Source organism: Rhinatrema bivittatum, chromosome 5 (assembly GCF_901001135.1).
Source record: "Rhinatrema bivittatum chromosome 5, aRhiBiv1.1, whole genome shotgun sequence".
Taxonomy (NCBI): domain Eukaryota; kingdom Metazoa; phylum Chordata; class Amphibia; order Gymnophiona; family Rhinatrematidae; genus Rhinatrema; species Rhinatrema bivittatum.
The window spans coordinates 248,875,703-248,895,495 of NC_042619.1; the positions used below are offsets into that span (position 1 = coordinate 248,875,703).

The 19,793-nt window shown below is 47.0% G+C and overlaps 1 protein-coding gene across 13 annotated transcripts in view; it reads left to right on the plus strand.

The window, feature by feature from the left end:
• Positions 1-19,793, plus strand: part of ANK1 (ankyrin 1) — a 332,523-nt gene that overhangs the window by 310,269 nt on the left and 2,461 nt on the right. For 10 of the 13 annotated variants that reach the window (XM_029603725.1, XM_029603726.1, XM_029603723.1 and 7 more), the window contains 2 exons: positions 5,958-6,041; positions 16,145-16,311. In XM_029603725.1, coding sequence (XP_029459585.1) covers positions 5,958-6,041; positions 16,145-16,213 — 153 coding nt within the window. In that variant the 3' untranslated portion in view covers positions 16,214-16,311. Of the gene's footprint in view, positions 1-3,322; positions 3,571-5,957; positions 6,042-7,340; positions 7,398-16,144; positions 16,312-16,827; positions 16,947-19,793 lie in introns of those variants that run through there. The other 3 variants (XM_029603719.1, XM_029603736.1, XM_029603721.1) reach the window with 3 other exon arrangements.

The following is a 19,793-nucleotide window of genomic DNA, read 5'->3' on the forward strand; positions in this document are numbered from 1 at the left end:
CGCGCGTTCATCCAGGCGCGGGCGGGAGCCGGCGGGCATGCGTTCATCCAGGCGGCGGCGGGAGCCGGCGGGCGCGCGTTCATCCAGGCGGTGGCGGGAGCCGGCGGGCGGGCGGGCGTGCGTGCGTTCATCCAGGTGGAGGGAGCCGGCGGCGAAAGCGGCCTCCAGCAGCCCCCGCCAGCAGTGAATGAATGCACGCCTGTGTACACCCATGCAATTTCGGCGCTCAAGGCAGTGCATTAGCGAACGCCGACGTCACATGCTGTGACGTCAAACGTCGTGACGTCACACCTTGAGCGCCGAAATTCGAAATTGCACGGGTGTACACAGGCGTGCATTCATTCACTGCTGGCAGGGGGCTGCTGGAGGCCGCTTTCGCCGCCGGCTCCCTCCACCTGGATGAACGCACGCCCGCCCACCCGCCGGCTCCCACCTCGATGACAGCATGCGCGCCCGCCGGCTCCAGCCTCGATGAACTCGCTCCCCGCCTCGAGCGTGTGCCCGCCGGCTCCCGCCAGTAAGTTTACTTTTTTTACACTTATTCCTTTTGTTTTAATTTTCGCCCTGCGCCTTGCTTCGGGAGGGGGGGAACCATCCACTTCCTGGTGCCTGTCATTTCAAATGTCATTTGAAATGACAGGTACCAGCGCACCCAGGATACTGTATAGGCGCTGTATTAAGCGCCTATACAGTAAAATGGGCTGCGCGGGCCTAATGCTTTGCCTAACGCTTCGCAAACGCGGCTTGCATTTGCAAGCAATTTAAATAGAGTATCGAGCGGTATGTGATCAGAACAGTGCGAGGGGCAAACGAGGGTGCGCCCGGCACTGCCGCACTCTTTCTAACGCGGCCTTACTGTATCGACCTGTGAATAAGGGGTAAAGCTAGCACGTCGAAAACACGCGTCCAATCGCGGGTTAACAGTGCGCTCCACCGGAGCACACTATACTGTATCGGCCTGCCTATTTGTAAAAATTTCTCCCCACAGACCTCGCTTCTCTCCCACCCACCCAACTGCAGATTATTTTTAAAAAATGTCCCTGAGTCTCCCTTCCCTGCGTCTGCAGGGGGTTCCTCCTATGCCGTCTAAGAGGAAGGATCTCCTGCATAGCAGAAGGGGATCCCCAGCAGATGAATTTTTTTTTTTTTTTAACAGGGAGACAGGGATAGGACACCCGGGGGCGTTTTTTTTTTGTTTTGTTTGTTTTAATAATCTGCAGTTGGGTGGGTAGAAGGGAGGGAAGGAAGACCTGTGGGATCTTATTTTTAAATAAAGTTCAGTAGTGTGGGAGCCAGGGGAGGAACAGGAAAGCCACAGGGACCTTTTTAAAATAACCTGCAGTCAGGTGGGATGGATCGCCATTTTTGGTGGTTGTGGTTTTTTTTAAGTGAGAACTTATTTAGTTCACGCCAGATTTTTAATCAGGGAACCCAGCCGCATTAATTCTAAGTAGTCAAATTTTGACCATCTACATATAGGTGAACATTCAGCTGAAAACCTAGCTGCATAGGATCAACTGAATATCCCCCTAAAGATAACCAGCTAAAATTAGACAGTTATATCCAGTCAACATCTTTGAATATCCACCTCACAGTAACATGGCACGGGACAGCCGCACTGTAACAGTTCAGAATAGGCATACAGTAAGAAACTGCAGGAACAGTGCTGGAGAGACACAGAGTAAGGCACACAATGACAGCACAGATGAAGCACACGGTTTGAAAGTGCAAGACAGATACACACAGTAAGACAGCACAGGAGATGCACACAATAAAAGCATAGTTGAGACACATGGAAAGTGCAGGGTAGGCAGACAGTAAAATAGCGTGAGAAAGGCACACAGTAACACAGCGCAGGACAGACATACAATAATACAATACAGGAGAGGCATACAGTAACAGCACAGGAGAGGTACACAGTAACACAGTATAGGGCAGGCACACAATAACAGAGTGTAGGACAAACACACTGTAGTACATCACAGGACAGGCACACAATAACACAGCATGGGAGAGGCATGCATAAAACAGTGCAGGATAAATACAGTCAAACAGAACAGGACAGGCACACATTAATACAGCAAGGGAGAGGCACACATAACACATACAGGATAAACACATAGTAGCACGGCACAGGAGAGGCACACAGTAACACAGCGTGGGAGAGGCATGCATAAAACAGTGCAGGATAAACACAGTAACACAGAACAGGACAGGCACACATTAATACAGCATGGGAGAGGCACACATTAACACAATGCAGGACAAAGACACAGTAACACAGCACAGGCATACAGTAACACAGCATGGGAGAGGCACACATAACACATACAGGATAAACACACAGTAGCACGGCACAGGAGAGGCACACAGTAACACCGTGTAGGTCAAAAACACAGTAACACAGCACAGGACAGGCACACAGTAACACAGAGCAGGTCAAAGACACAGTAACACAGCACAGGACAGGCGCACAGTAACACAGCACAGGACAGGTACACAGTAACAGCGTGGGAGAGGCACAAATAACACAGTGCAGAACTGACACGCAGTAACACAGCATGGGAGAGGCATGCATAACACAGTGCAGGATAAACACACAGTAAAACAGGACAGGACAGGCACACAGTAACACAGGACGTGAGAGGCACACAGCAACACAGTGCAGGACAGGCACACATTAACACAGGACAGGAGAGGCATACAATAACACAGCACAGGAGAGGCACATAGTAATACAGTGTAGGACAGGCACACAGTTAAAACAATTTGGGAGAGGCACACATAACCCAGTGCAGGATAAACACACAGGAACGTAGCAGAGGAGAGGCACACAGTGACAAAGCACAAGGTTCCCTCAACCCTTTGTGTGGTTTAACCAGCAGAAAGTTCATTTAGTGAGAGTAACAAAATCTTGCTATGGAAAATCTAGAAGAGCCAGGAGTAAAGAGCTGCAGGAGCTCCTGTGTCTCTTCTTGCAGCTCAGGGAGAGATGTCATTTTTAGAGAACAGATGACTCCGGTATTCATTCTGAGCTCAGAGGGCAAGCTCTCCTGTCCCTGTGAGTGGCTGCAGCCAGCTGGACTGCAGCTTCTAAAATTACAGCAGTTTGCAAGGCAGACCCAAAGAGAGCCCAGATCTGCGAGAGGCCCTGCAGGACAAAACAAGGTGAAGTCGTTGCCTTAGGGCCCCACTGCTGACCTTGGGGACGGAGCCTGAATGAAGAGAGACAGGGCAAAGTGGAAGATGTCTGGGGCACACTAGGTCCTGGAAGCAGGGGACGTAGGCTGACAAAGGGCAGGGGCAGTGCATTGCTTTTCTGTGTATGAGATCGGAGCGAGGACCAAGGAGATGTTTGGGTTTCTGACCGAGCTCTTGGTCAGCTTGGTTCTGTTGGGCTTCTTCCTGGTCAGCTGCCAGAATGTGCTGCATATTGTGAAGGGTTCGGTGCGCTTTCTGCTCAAGCACGTCCACCAGGAACTGGACAAAGAACTGGGGGAAAATGAGGGTGTCACAGACGATGAGGACACAGTCACGACCAGGGTGGTGCGGCGGCGAGTGATCGTTAAGGTAAGGGAGGGGAGTGGTGGGCTGGAGAGGGCAGCACTGCAGTCAGCTTGTGTGAGAGAGAAGGTAGGTACAGGACAGGAAATGCACACAGGGGAGGGGAGGCCGGGACAAGGAGAGGAGGCAGCGAGGGGAGAGAGGAGAGACAGGATATGGAGAACAATTAAATAATATAAGAGAGGAAGCACAAGACTGGGAGGACAGGTAGAAAGTGTAAAAGAGTAAGCATAGGATGGGGAGGGGCAGGCAGAGAATAAGAGAGAAGCCTCAGTCTCTTTTTTTTTCTGACCATTCTTCATCACCAGTGAAATAACACATAGATTACAAAGTACTGTATTATCAGAGCTCTGGTTACTTCAGAATGAGTGATATTTTTTGTCTTCCTTGGTTAAACTTGGAAGCTCATTTCCTTTTTCATGGCTGATGCACCTTTCTCCTTGCATGAATGGATGCAGTTTTTTCTCCTGCTGTAGGACTGCAACCTTTCTCCTTACTTGAATGGATGCCAGTTTTTCTCCTACTGGAGGGCTGCACCTTTCTCCTTGCATGAAATGGATGCAGTTTTTCTCCTGCTGTAGGACTGCACCTTTCTCCTTACTTGAATGGATGCAGTTTTTCTCCTACTTGGAGGGCTGCACCTTTCTCCTTGCATGAATGGATGCAGTTTTTCTCCTACTTGGAGGCTGCACCTTTCTCCTTGCATGAATGGATGCAGTTTTTCTCCTACTTGGAGGGCTGCACCTTTCTCGCATGAATGGATGCAGTTTTTCTCCTACTTGGAGGGCTGCACCTTTCTCGCATGAATGGATGCAGTTTTTCTCCTACTTGGAGGGCTGCACCTTTCTCCTTGCATGAATGGATGCAGTTTTTCCCCTGCTTGGAGGGCTGCACCTTTCTCCTTGCATGAATGGATGCAGTTTTTCTCCTGCTGTAGGACTGCACCTTTCTCCTTGCATGAATGGATGCAGTTTTTCTCCTGCTTGGAGGGCTGCACCTTTCTCCTTGCATGAATGGATGCAGTTTTTCCCCTGCTTGGAGGGCTGCACCTTTCTCCTTGCATGAATGGATGCAGTTTTTCTCCTGCTGTAGGGCTGCACCTTTCTCCTTGCATGAATGGATGCAGTTTTTCTCCTACTTGGAGGGCTGCACCTTTCTCCTTGCATGAATGGATGCAGTTTTTCCCCTGCTTGGAGGGCTGCACCTTTCTCCTTGCATGAATGGATGCAGTTTTTCCCCTGCTTGGAGGGCTGCACCTTTCTCCTTGCATGAATGGATGCAGTTTTTCTCCTGCTGTAGGACTGCACCTTTCTCCTTGCATGAATGGATGCAGTTTTTCTCCTGCTGTAGGGCTGCACCTTTCTCCTTACTTGAATGGATGCAGTTTTTCTCCTGCTGTAGGGCTGCACCTTTCTCCTTACTTGAATGGATGCAGTTTTTCTCCTGCTGTAGGGCTGCACCTTTCTCCTTGCATGAATGGATGCAGTTTTTCTCCTACTTGGAGGGCTGCACCTTTCTCCTTGCATGAATGGATGCAGTTTTTCTCCTACTTGGAGGCCTGCACCTTTCTCCTTGCATGAATGGATGCAGTTTTTCCCATGCTTGCTAGGGCTGCACCTTTCTCCTTACTTGAATGGATGCAGTTTTTCCCCTGCTGTAGGACTGCACCTTTCTCGCATGAATGGATGCAGTTTTTCCCCTGCTTGGAGGGCTGCACCTTTCTTGCATGAATGGATGCAGTTTTTCCCCTGCTTGGAGGGCTGCACCTTTCTCGCATGAATGGATGCAGTTTTTTCCCCTGCTTGGAGGGCTGCACCTTTCTCGCATGAATGGATGCAGTTTTTTCTCCTACTTGGAGGGCTGCACCTTTCTCCTTGCATGAATGGATGCAGTTTTTCTCCTGCTTGGAGGGCTGCACCTTTCTCCTTGCATGAATGGATGCAGTTTTTCCCATGCTTGCTAGGGCTGCACCTTTCTCCTTGCATGAATGGATGCAGTTTTTCCCCTGCTTGGAGGGCTGCACCTTTCTCCTTGCATGAATGGATGCAGTTTTTCCCATGCTTGCTAGGGCTGCACCTTTCTCCTTGCATGAATGGATGCAGTTTTTCTCCTGCTTGGAGGGATGCACCTTTCTCCTTGCATGAATGGATGTATCTTTTCCCCAGCTTGGAGAGCTGCACCTTTCCTCTTAGATAGATTGCTTGTTATGTCTTCTTGCATGAATGGATGCAGCTTTCCCCCTGCTTGGAGTGCTACACTTTTCCTCTTGGATGGATTGTTTTCATGTTTCCTTGCATTGATGGACACACTTTGCCCTAATGAGCACAGGGGGAATCATCAGTGCTCGGTATGTTTATGGCTCTGACACTGGTTTTTATGCATTTCCTTTGTAGGGGAATGAGATTCAGGACATTCCCAAGGAGCAAGTAACTGAGGAGCAGTTTACAGATGAACAAGGCAACATTGTCACTAAAAAGGTAACTGAAAGGGGATCTTTTGCAATGTGAGAAACAATAAATACCCCCAACTAGTAATCATTTGCTGTTGACTATGAATTTGTATACTCTGTGAGTATAAGCATACTTTGAGTTTCACTATCTTTCCCCTGAGTGTGAAGAGTGGCAGGATGGTGTCAGAGTTCAAGAATAATCTCTCATGCTTTCAGTACAGCTGTTGCCTCCTTTCATCAGCAGAACAGTGGTCTCATTCTAGCTTCCACATCCACCCAGAGAAAGCTCTTCATTGCAGAAAGAAATCTGCTGGTCAAGATATTACATTCCTATAGTTCCTCCTCTAATGACACCAGAGCAGAACTTAGGAGATAACTTATTAGGTTGCATGTACTGAGCAATTGGAGAAATTCCTCCAAGGAGCCTTAAGTCCCATCCAGCTTTGTTTCACACCCTATTGCTTTAGAGCTACATTCTGTGGAGGATTCTTGGTGCTTTGTCAAGGCCTATATTTGCAGAATAGCAAATTGCTTCCCTGTAAACAGAGTTCTTGTAAACAGCAAGATAAATTAGCTTTAACGTGTGAGTGACATCATCCGATTTTGCCAACATGAACCCTGCTCTCAAAGCTCAGTAAAAATCCTAATGAGCATGTGCAGGAAATCCCGAGCACGCACACTGCCTTGTGAGCCCCTCAGTCTCTTCCAGAGCTGAGTTGTCTCTCTAGGGAAGTAGGTGAGTACTAAGTATGGCTAATTCATCCTGTAATGTACAGAGAACCTTGTTTGCATATAAGCAAACTTGCTTCTCGGTTGACAAATAGGCATCTATTAGCCATAACATGTGGGGAGTATTAAGCTGAGGGTTGCATTGTGGAGCAAACTACTGAACTAGGCAATCCGGACCCCTACCAGTGGAGAGTGAACTACTGGATAAACAGGCTTCACAAAACTGTTTGTCCAAAATTACTGTCCTTCGAGACATGCTGTCAAGACAGTAGTGGAATGTAATGGTGTGAATCAATGACCAAATAGCAGCTTTACAAATGTCTTCAATGGAAGTGATCCTGAGATGAGTCACAGAAGTCACCATCACTCTCACTTGATGAGATTTAACAGAGTCTATAATCTGTAAGCTAGCCAGTGCAAAACAGGGTGCAATACAGTTCCACCAGTCATTATAGTTCTTTTGGCAACTGCCCTTCCCAATCTATTGGGATCAAAGGGCACAGACAGAGAAGCTTGATGGTGAGGTTCAGTCCTTCTCAAATAATATGCTAGAGCTCTTTTGCAGTCCAAGTAATGAAAATCCCCTTCTCCTCTGTAGGCATGCAGTTTCAGATTGAAAGTAAACAGCATGATAGTTTGACTAATGTGGAATTCAGATACTACCTTTGGAAGGAACTTGGGGTGAGTTCATAGAACTCTTGACAATGTGAGGAATTGGTGAGTATGAATAGAATGGACCAGTGTTCCAGCTTAGCACAAATGCTTTGGAAGCTGCTCTGATCAGAATCATGGAGCAGAACTTTTCAACCTTTTTGTTGTTCTCTGATGTGAAAGACCAATCACCGGTGTTACCCAGTGACCTAACTAGTCATATGAGACCATCTTATGTTCTTAATGTAGAATATAGATACTTGGTTGTCCGTCTGAATAAAGATTCTCTTACCTGAGAGAAAATGAAAGAAAGCCCTTTGAGCATAGCAGATAGCTTGCAGCTCCACAAGATGACTTGCCCCCAAGGACCATGATTCCTGGGTCAGTGCCATTCCAGGGTGTGCCCCCCATCCATTGCTGGAGATGTTGGTAGACAGAGTCACTTGATGCACTAAGACACATAGTGAGTGTCTCACCTTTAGAACTTCCGGATTCATCTCCTACCAAAGGGATGCTCTCATCTTACAAATCACAGAAATTTGTTAGGATAATAGTTGATAGATCTGATCCCACTGGCTTCAAAGGATCCATTTAAGGCCTCACATGAACAGACAAGTCATAGGAACCACAGGTACCACTGCAGCCATGCGTCAAAGAAGAACCAGTACTGGCCTTCCTAATGCTGATGGGTCTGTAGGCCCATCAGCAATGCGGCTCATTTGATGGGGAGTCTCACTTTCTTTGAAACAAGTCATCTTGATCCTCTCCTGAACCAACAATTTGTTTCAGCTTCTGCAAGTCCAGAATCAGCCTTTATCCCCCATGTCTTAGGATTAGGAAATTCAGGGAAAAGAATCGCTGCCCACACTCCTATGAAGAGACATGCTTGATCATCTTCTGAAGGAGTCACCGTATCACCAGGTGGTAGATTGAGAAGGGTCAGAGCTGAAGACTGAAATCTGATGAGTCTGAAGAGGGTGATAAAAGTACAAACAGTATGTATATTCTACAATTTTCAGGACTAAGTGGTCCCTGTGACACTAATCCATTTCAGAAGGCAGGACTGGACTTTTCTGCCCACCGGAGGAGGTGGAGAGGTAGACTTTAAAGACATCAAAACTAATTGTGAGTTTAGGCTACGATTGCTGCTGGACCTTCAGCTGATTGCCTTTCTCCTCTGCTGACCTCTAGGAGGCAGCTGCTGCTGTTGCTGAAGAGTAAGAGGAACTCTATGTTCCCTTACGTACCCAGATCAGTCCAGATACCTGGGTTTTGCCCTCCGCACCAGCAGATGGAGACAGAGCAAGATTTGACAGGCTCTGCCACATATAGCAGGGTGCCACCCACAGCCTCTCAGTCTTACTCTGTCTCCAGCAGATGGTACAGGTGCAGAGCTATAGCCTCTGGGATCCCTAGTGGGAGTTGCCAAACAAACTGTCCCCTGTACAGGATACATCCGGCAGTCGTGCATATCTTCCAACCATTTGAGTCTTCTAAACCCTATAGAAGCAGCCAAGGTCCTGATCATGGTATCAGCGCAACAGTTTCATATGCAGAGTGGATGAGATGCTTCTCATATTCCTTTATGTCTTCTACAATTTGACAGAAGTCCACCTGTCCTGGGTCTGATGATTCTATCAAAGGCTTCAGCTTTTGCATGCATTTATGCAAATACTGCACCATATATAGCTGATGAGCCATGATCCGAGTGTTAAGCATGGATTCCTGGAAGACATTTTTTCCAAGCATATCCAACATCATACAATAATTCCAGGAGGCATATTAGAGTGAGCACGAGTGCACTTCGCATGCTTAAATACTGATTCCATCACTACAGAATGGTACAGTAGATGAACAACCCAAAAACATGGGAATACCTGCACCCTATACTTTTGGACTTTGCAGCTCTGCCTGCCTCTGGGGACCTGTGCGTGGAAGAGGAAGCATTTCAGAGAATGCTACCCTGGAGGTTCTGGATTTCAGATTTTTACCTAAGAGCCTAAATTTGGCTTCCAGAACCTCCCTCCCACATTTTCCTATGTTGTTGGTGCCCACATTTACTATGTCAGCCAGCTCCTCCCCAGTACTGTCTAGAATCCTATCTAGGTGCCATTTGAGGTCCACCATCTTCACACCAAGTAGGCATGTTACCAGGCAATCCTCACATCCCCCAGCCACCCAGCTATCAAACTTCCTAATAATTGAATCACCAACTAAGATGACCAACCTAACCCTTCCCTCCTGGGCAGTAGCCCTGGGAGAGACAGCCTTGGTGCAAGAAAACAATGCATCACCTGGAGAGCAGATTCTTGCTATAGGATCATTTCCTGCTGCACCAGGCTGATGCTTTCCAACCAAGAGAAGTTCCTCCTCTAAAGTAGCACCAGGGCTAATATGTCCCTGAAGGTCTCATCTATATACCTCTCTGTCTGCCTCAGCTCCTCCAGGTCTGCCACTCTAGCCTCCAGAGATCGGACTCGTTCTCTGAGAGACAGGAGCTCTTTGCACCGGATGCACACGTACAACCTCTCACCAGCAGGTAAAAAATCATACATGTGACACTCAATACAAAAGACTGTGAGGCCCCCATCTTGCTGCTAGACTGCTGCCTTCATTTTAATTTTGTTCAGTTCCTAGTTAAGTTTAGGTTGTTATGGGAGTTGGAATGCGTACAATTAAAGTCCTTTAAATGTATTAGTGTATTCACTATTTATCTGGTAGTGACCTAAAATTGGATGGGCGATCCTGAGTTTAAGTTAACAGGCTGATTTTTTTTTTTAATTGAAATGTCTACTACCTATAAATCAAAGGATGAGCTAGGGGAGGAAGGGAAAATCAAACACACAAAACTCCTGGCTTTGCCTGGTTCCAACTAGCTTTTTAAAACAAACACACAAAACTCCTGGCTTTTGCCTGCTTCTGACTAGCTATTTAAAACAAACACACAAAACTCCTAGCTTTTGCCTGCTTCTGACTAGCTATTTAAAACAAACACACAAAACTCCTGGCTTTGCATGCTTCTTACTATTTAAAATCACAAACTAGTTTTTGCCTGCTTCTGACTAGTTATTTAAAATAAACACACAAAACTCCTAGCTTTTGCCTTCTTCTGACTAGCTATTTAATACAGACACAAAAACACAATAAAAATATACCCCAATAGTTAATTCTCCCCAAAACATTTTTCTAAAAATTTCCCAAAGCAGTACTTACCAATTCTCTTCAGCCACCAGCAAGGTGATTCTCTCCTCTCAGTGCTCCCACTGGATAGGCATGTGCCTAAGGCACCCAAAAACCAGGGCTTCTCTGCTACTCTGCGATTTCCAGGGGGCAATAAACCCCCCACCCATGACCTTTATCTATGGGCATCATCATCTTAAATTCAGCCCTGAACTGAATTATTTAGTTTTAGAATTGAAACTAAAAACATAGTTCTTCCAAAGAACAATGAGGCTGAATAATTGGCCAGAGATAGTTTGGGGCTGAGGAAGAGCTGATATTAGCATTCTCTGAGATGTCGTTGGGTTGGATTGAAAGTTTTGCTTAGGATCTGGGAGAATGTTATGGTTATGTATAGGAAAATTGGTTCTTACCTGCTAATTTTCGTTCCTATAGTACCACGGATCAGTCCAGACTCCTGGGTTCATTCCCCCTTGCCAGCAGATGGAGATAGAGAAAAAGCTTCGCTGACACAATCATAACCCCCAGTGCCCCTGCAGTTCCTCAGTATAGATGTCTATCAAAGCAGAACTTAGCATAAAACTTCTAACAATCAAACAAAAAGCAAAAACACGGAATGCATCAGAGAACAACCTCACAGCTGAGCGGATGACTCTCCCCTAAAGAAACTCCTCCTTAAATGGGCGGGCTCTGGACTAATCCATGGTACTACAGGAATGAAAATTAGCAGGTAAGAACCGATTTTCCTTTCCCTGTACGTACCCGGATCAGTCCAGACTCCTGGGATGTACCAAAGGCCCTTATCCAGGGTGGAACCTGGAGAGTCCCGCTCACAGAACACTCTCGTCAAAATAAGGGATTGCCGGATCCCCCCACATCTAGGCGATAGTTCCTTGCAAATGTATGCAACAATTTCCAAGTCGCAGCCCTGCAAATTTCCTGTGGAGAAACAAGTTGTGATTCCACCCAAGAGGTCGCTTGCGAATTTGTGGAATGAGCACACAAGCCTTCCGGAACTGGACGACCCCATGTGATATACGCAGAAGAAATGGCCTTCTTCAACCAGCATGCAATAGAGGCTTTAGAAGCCTTGGAACCTTTGTTCGCGCCACTCCACAGCACAAAGAGGTGATTGGAGCTCCTAAAGTTATTTGTGACCTCGAGGTAACATAACAATGCTCACCATACATCCAAACGTCTGAGATCCCTCACCTGAGGATCAGATGCCGATAAGGCAGAAAAGGCCGGAAGCTCCACCGACTGATTGACATGAAATGCTGAGACCACTTTGCTAAAAAGGAAGGTACTGTCCGGAATCCGAAATTTGAAGGAAAGGATCCCGGCAAGATAGAGCCTGCAACTCAGAGATCCTTCTAACCAAACAAATGGCCACCAGAAAAACCACCTTACACGTTAAATCCTTCAACGTAGACCTCCGGAGCGGCTCAAAAGGAGCTTCACACAAACCTCTTTACCTCAAAGAGGCAAACTGCTCTTAAAAAGACAGGCAAAGTCTCAAAGGGGCTAAAAATCATGAAAAATAGGAGCCTCAGATTTACACCCCATGGGTGCACAGACCGAGCACACACAAGGGCACCAACCCCCGGCTTGGCCGCCTCAACCAGACAGGGCAGAACCCACAAATTGTTATTTTTTAGAAATTATTTTATTTTGGCATAATGTTTTATATTTGGGTTTGATTGTCTCATGATGTAAACCGATATGAAGTTTTTTTATGAACACCTGTATAAAAAAGTGAATAAATAAATAAAATAAATCAAAATAAGAATTCTTAAAAACCAAAAGAAACCCCCGGGAGGAAGGCTCAAAAGAAAAAAGTAGCTGTAAAAAATTAGCAAACTGCAGGATTCACAACCTCTGCCATCTGCTGGAGACAGAGAAATACTGAGGAACTGCAGGGGGCAGTTATGATGCGGTGTCAGCGAAGCTTTTTCTCTGTCTCCATCTGCTGGCAGGGGGGAAATAACCCAGGAGTCTGGACAGATCCAGGTACGTAAAAAAGAACTGAAATATATATGGAGCACATCTGTAGGATACGGATGGGTACTTCTAGTTACCTTGGCATGCTAATTGTTGCTGTGCGACTTGGCTGCTTAGCCGGCTGGCTTAGTCCATGTATTCAGTTATTTTAAAATTAGCGGGATAAATTTATCTGCTAACTTTAGTACAGATCTACGGGCTGACTAGTAACTCGGTTCCTCTCATTCATGGCCCCGGAACAACCCTAACGTATCCGGCGGAGAAATGGAAGATAATCACAAGGGGAGAAGGAAGGAAGGAAGAAGCAGGGAGGGCAGAGATTGAAGGTGTGTTGGGGGGGTATTTATGGAAGAAGGAAGACAGGAATGGACGGTAGGAGCAAGGCTGCATACGGTGGCATGAATGAAGTTTGTATTTTTCACCTGGGGGGGGGGGGGGGGGTTGCCAATTTCTATCAGGACCTAGAACCGGTCCTGATAAAAACCTCATGTACAGGGAGAATAAATCCTGGAGGAGGCCCGGCCTCCCGTCCATGAGCAGGGGGAGGAAACCCGTTATCCTTTGGGGAGACAGGAATCGGTTTGTTTCTTCCTGCAGAATTTGTTTTAAAAGATGTCAATGAAAGCCTGGTCGTATCGCTTCAGGCTATTTTGGTTTCATGAAGACTTTATAGCTGAATTCTAAAAGCCCAACAGATGCCAAAACCGGGAGATATGCGAGATATATGCACGCCAAGCGGGATTTTAAAAGCCACCTGAGTGCGCGCGTATCACCAGCACACGTACAAATGGAAAAGTCCAAAAAAGAAGGGGAGGACATGGGCATTCCTGGATGTATGAATGAAACCAGGGCGTAAAAATGTAAACGCACGAGCGCGCGCGCCGGGGTCCCCTACCACATAATTTTATAAATTATAGGCATGTCACGGGGTTTTTAAGAGTCAAGATTAAGAGGGAAAAGGAAAGCTATTTAAATAGGGGGGAGGGTTAGGAAGTCCTATCCCTTACCTGGGCAAACTGGGAACAAAGTGGTTTAAATGGTAATAGCGTCGGGGCACATTTCTATTAAAGTCCCCCCACTTACATCATAGAGGCGGCATTTGCACGTGTCCATATAAAATTCAGCCTATTTTATATCCCGCGTGCATAGATGAGCATGTGTTATAAAATGGCGGTGTCACTAAACGCCAGTCGGCATACATGCGTATATGTACACCCGCGCGCCAGTATTAAAATCACTGTCTTAATGTCCTTATGATATCATCAACCCACTATGAAAAGCCAACCCTGACATCACTTCTCCAGAGAATGACTGAGTCTGTGCTCTGCTTCCTGCAAGTGCATTTAATACTTCTGGAATATCTATCTGATTTAAAACTTTCAGGTAAATATTCAGCCTGGTAAGGAGCAGATAAGTTAGCTGGATAAAATAACCTGGCTAACTTTAGGACTGCTTTCATGCAGGCCTAAAATTATCTGACTATCACTTACATGCCGTGACGTCGCGACGTCATGGCATGTGACTGCCTTGAGCGCCGAAATCGCACGGGCATTCATTCACTGCCGGCGGGGGCCGTGCATTCATCCAGGCAGAGGAAGCCGGAGGCCGTTTTCGCCGCCGGCTCCCTCTGCCTGGATGAATGCACGCCCATCCGGCCGCCTTGAGCGCCGAAATCGGGAGGAGAGGAGAAGGGAGAAGGGACTACCGTAGCAGGCCCGAGCCTTGCTACTTTTTCGGGTTTTTTTTTTTTTTTTTGCTTCGGGAGGAGGGGACAGGACTAGGGCTGCACCGGAGACCGGACGGGGCCTTGAGCGCCGAAATCGGGAGGAGAGGAGAAGGGAGAAGGGACTACCGTAGCAGCCCGAGCCTTGCTACTTTTTTGGTTTTTTGGTTTTTTTTGCTTCGGGAGGAGGGGACAGGACTGGGGCTGCACCGGAGACCGGACGGGGCCAGGGCAGGTAAGCAATGTTTTTACACTTTTTTTACACCATTTTTTACACTTTATTCCCGTTTTAATTTTCGAACACCACACTAACACCAAGTAGAGGGTAGCGGTAAACTAACAGGTTAAGGCCGCGGCAAAATAGCGGGTTACAAAGGAGATAATCTGAGTGCGCGTCACAGTATCAGAGGGGAATAGCTAATTCCTTCATTATACAGCTAATTCGTTCATTTACATATCATATACATGCTGCGTGCGGAAAGGGTTATGCGTCTGTTTTAAGAAGCGCTAAGGACGCGTGAAACTGGAGACTGTATTGCTGGATCACCTTACGCGTCCGAATTGTGCGCTCCCAGCACGTTACAGACGGGAAATCTTCAACCGCACGTTACAGTATCGACCTGTTAGCAAGGTAACACTGAATATCAGCATTATCTGACTTAACTTGGCCAGATAACTCAGCTCTGCCCCTGGAATACCTTTGAGTTATCCAGCTAAATTTTATTCAGCTAATTACTTACAGGCCGATACAGTACAGTGCGCTCCGGTGAAGTGCACTGTTAACCCGCGATTGGACGTGCGTTTTCAACGCGTTAGCTTTACTCCTTATTCAGTAAGGGGTAATAATGCGTCGAAAACGTGCGGCTAACCCCCCCGAACCTAATAGCGCCCGCAACATGCAAATGCATGTTGATGACCTTATTAGGTATTCCCGCGTGATTCAGAAAGTAAAATGTGCAGCCAAGCCGCACATTTTACTTTCAGAAATTAGCGCCTATCCAAAGGTAGGCGCTAATTTCTGCCGGCACCGGGAAAGTGCACAGAAAAGCAGTAAAAACTGCTTTTCTGTGCACCCTCTGACTTAATATCATGGCGATATTAAGTCGGAGGTCCCGAAAGTTAAAAAAAAGTTAAAAAAAAAAAAATTTGAAATGGGCCCGTGGCTCGCGGTTTGAAAACTGGACGCTCAATTTTGCCGACGTCCGGTTTCCGAACCCGTGGCTGTCAGCGGGCTCGAGAACTGACGCCAGCAAAATTGAGAGTCAGTTGTCAAACCCGCTGTCAGCTGCCACTCCTGTCCGAAAAGAGGCGCTAGGGACGCGCTAGTGTCCCTAGCGCTTCTTTTTACCACCGGCCCTAATGTAAATAAATTAATTTACTGTATCGCGCGCACAGGAGAGTGTCCTGTGCGCGTGCCGGGAGAGCAGGCGCTCACCCGCTCTCCCGCTCACTTTGCTGTATTGGCCCGTTAGTCAGATAACCCAGAGGCATTCAGCAAGTGGGAATTTTTAAATTCCACCATTTGTCCAGCTAAGTACTGAGGTTAGCCAGACAAAACAAGCCTAATATTGACCCCTTTGTATTTAGGCAAAGTTTTAATATGATGCTTCTTGCCTCACCAGCAGGGATCCAGACTTAACTGCCCCACTGCTGGAGATTCCCAGAGGCAGATCGCAAGCAAGCAAAGTGGACCTCTCTTTTGTCCATTTATTAGGGATACTTTTAGAGTTATTCCTTCGTTTTTAGGGTCATGTCAACCCCAAAGTCTGTGTGTGCGCTGAGCAGATAGAAAGGTATCTCCATGAGGTGAAAGCTGTTCTCATGCAAGGGGCTCTCTCTCTTGCCAGATAATTCGAAAGTGGTGCGCAGGATTGAACCATCTGGCGGTAACGAGTCCCAGGAGCAGGAGGAGGTGATCATCGAGGGATCCTTGCAGGAGCCCGTGGAGCTGGAGGCAGAGGCCGATCACTTCATGAAATATGCCATCCTGCAACGAGACAGCCCCATCATGCAGGTACGCGGAGAGACAACGGCAGTACATCAGCAGGCAGTGAAATAGCCCAGGCAGCCAGGTGCATGGCGAGGCAGGGCCTGCATACAGAAAGACAGCCACGGCACACAGGTATGCAGTAAGATAGCCCCAAACCACAGGTGCACAGCAAGACAATGCCATAGCACAGCGAGAGTCACACTGTGCATAAGACACAGTCTCGCTCATACTGCCTTACAGAAGCCTCTTAGCAGGCAAGACCAGTCATGAGGTGCTCACAGCCCTGGTTCAGGCAGTAGGGACTGAAGGACACTTCTTCCTGGTTCCCACTCTTTAAGGAAAGGGAAAGCCATTAATGTTTCTTGCCTCATTCTGGGTTAAGGCTTGGTGCTCTGATCTCATTTTTCGCTTTGCCAGGAGGGAAGGCCAAGCCTCTTCCCACTCTCCCTGCTTTTCAGTGCCTCTGATTCTCCACTCCAATTCTTCTTGTCCCCGTGTTTGTCTGTGTGCTGCCTCCTGTCTCTGGGGCTTTACCTCTAGGCGGAGGAGACTCTCGGGCCCCTGAAGTCGGATGGAAGAAAGGGGGCTCAGATAGTGAAAAGAGCAAGCCTGAAAAGGGCTAAACTGTGAGACCCTCTCCCCAAAAGGCCTCCTCTGAGGTAACATGGCATTTCTCGTTACTAACACTCTGTTGAAATACTTGTGCCACTACATTATAGAGAGAAATGAGGCGGGAGATTGGCCTTGGAGATGTCCCCCACATGCTCCCGCCCCTTGCTCATGTTACCTGGATGCTGGGCTTTGTGTGCTTCGCTGCTATATTTAGATGAAAGACGCTCTTGTGTCATATTGGGAATTCTGCTGTGCCTGTGCCGAGCTGCCAATCACACTCGGACCTCGGATTTCCAGTCCGAATAAGGGGCCTGCAGTACAGGAGCAGGAATCCGCAGCAGAAGTCAGAGCAGAACCCCCCTCTGGAGCATTTGAGTCCACTGGTGCCCTGCCCAGATATTTTCAACCCAGGGTCTGAAGGATGTGTTGCTGCTTCCAAATGCTTGAGGGATTTCCCTCTAAAAACCTGAACATAGACTGCTGGGGTGTCTAGTTAGCGAACACTATGGAGGCTGTTAAAGTGACCAGTCACTTTCCAAGTAACACTGTGCGAGGGGGAAAGAGGTACAGACAGGTATTAGGATCATGTCTCAGAGCAAAAGTACGAGAGATTACTTTTGGCTACTGTTTCCCATTTGGACAGCAGCTCCGTCTTCTACAACCCGTTGAAATTTAGTAAGAAGGTGTCGAAGCAGAATCGTCCCCTTTGGGACCTGTAACACACAGATCCATTTACACATCAGCAAGCTATAACCTTTCCTGTTAGTCCTCTGACTATCATCTTCCAAGTTTCTTGGTCTTCATCCTGAGGCTCCTTTCTCTTTTGGAAAACTATACTTTCTTATATTTTCCCACTTTATTGAACAAGTCTATACATCAAATAAATACCACACTCCTGATTGTAACATAAAAAGTCACTATCAAGCTCATGTCCAGTTACCCATGCTGCGTTTGTGCTCTGCATTTTATCAACATGATGCCTGCATGGGGCTCTGATGAAAATCTGCTCTTCATCTGCCCATGCTGTATTCATGCTTTACATTTGCGATTCCTGCATGAGGTTCTGATGTAGATCCATACTTCAGCTGTCCGTGCTGTTTTCATGCTTTACATTTTGTCAGTGTGACATCTGCATGGGGCTCTCATGAGGATGTGCTCTTCAGCTGTCCGTGCTGTACTCATGCTTTATGTGTTGTCAGTGTGACATCTGCATGGGGCTCTCATGAGGATGTGCTCTTCAGCTGTCCGTGCTGTACTCATGCTTTATGTGTTGTCAGTGTGACATCTGCATGGGGCTGTCATGAGGATGTGCTCTTCAGCTGTCCGTGCTGTACTCATCCTTTACGTGTTGTCAGTGTGACATCTGCATGGGGCTGTCATGAGGATGTGCTCTTCAGCTGTCCGTGCTGTACTCATCCTTTACGTGTTGTCAGTGTGACATCTGCATGGGGCTGTCATGAGGATGTGCTCTTCAGCTGTCCGTGCTGTACTCATCCTTTACGTGTTGTCAGTGTGACATCTGCATGGGGCTGTCATGAGGATGTGCTCTTCAGCTGTCCGTGCTGTACTCATGCTTTACGTGTTGTTAGTGTGACATCTGCATGGGGCTCTCATGAGGATGTGCTCTTCAGCTGTCCGTGCTGTACTCATCCTTTACGTGTTGTCAGTGTGACATCTGCATGGGGCTCTCATGAGGATGTGCTCTTCAGCTGTCCGTGCTGTACTCATGCTTTACATGTATCAGTCTGATGCCCGCATGGAATTCTGATGACACATTGAACAGGCAGACCAGCCAAAAGTATCTTCACACGGCACAAAAATGCTTCTTTATTCTTTTGTGAAAAAATTAGACTGATAAGTACAATTAAATGTCTAAAATGAAGGAAAAACAAGATTAAAAATTAAGCACTATTTAATAAATACGTGTATTCCTCATCAATAAATCCATTAAACATGCAATAATGTTGGTAAGGAGCCATTTTGCTTGGCACACTATCATTTATTCATCTTGGAAGAACTTCAGGGATATTACAGTACTAATTAAAAAGCAGCAGTTTATTCTGGAGCTTTTTCCACCCTAATTTGGGGCAGGGACTCATTGTGACAAGGTCACCCAGATCCCTGTTGCCCTTTCCAAACACACACACCCCCCCACTCTGCCTGTTCCTCCCTACATCCTGGCTTCCTCTTTCTCTCTTGCTCTGCATATCTGTGTTTGTCCCATTTTTCTGTGTTTTCTTGTGTATAATCTCAAAGCAATGAGATGAAGGTATGGTCTTTAACAGGTTTTATGGCCAGGGACTGCTCTCCTGAAATCCAGTGCAGAGGAAGAGTGACAACTCAGTCACAGTATGAGGGAACTGGGAAGAATGCTTCTATGTTTTCAGCTTAGAAAGTGAAAGCTTGGGCATTGGTTTCACAATGCTGGAGTTCTAGAAACGCAGATAAGTGACCGAATGCGCCTGCCAGAGTCCAACCAAGAGGAGACAGGCTCCACCTGCAAGCGGGCTGCTGGAACGTTCACAGCTTCAGAGATTGTACACAGAGCTATAAAACTGCAGATTACCACAAAGCTGACAGCTCTTGCCTGCATTTCTTTAAACTAAGGGCCAGATTTAAGTTTCCGACTCATTGGTTTGCTTGTGTACTTTTGCTCAAGAACTTCATTTCCTGAAGCATTTTGCCCAACCTCAAGTACAAGAAAACACAGAGGTAGGCGATCTATGATAGCCGTCAGGAAAAACACAAGAATAGATGCCTGGATCTTTTCAGTGTTTATTAAAACAGAGACGTATTCATAAAATTTGCCCAATTTGCCCGACTCAGGCCGAGTTTCGCGGCTCAAAAGCCGCTGCCTCAGGGGCTTGAACACTTCACAGTTGCAAGTAACACTC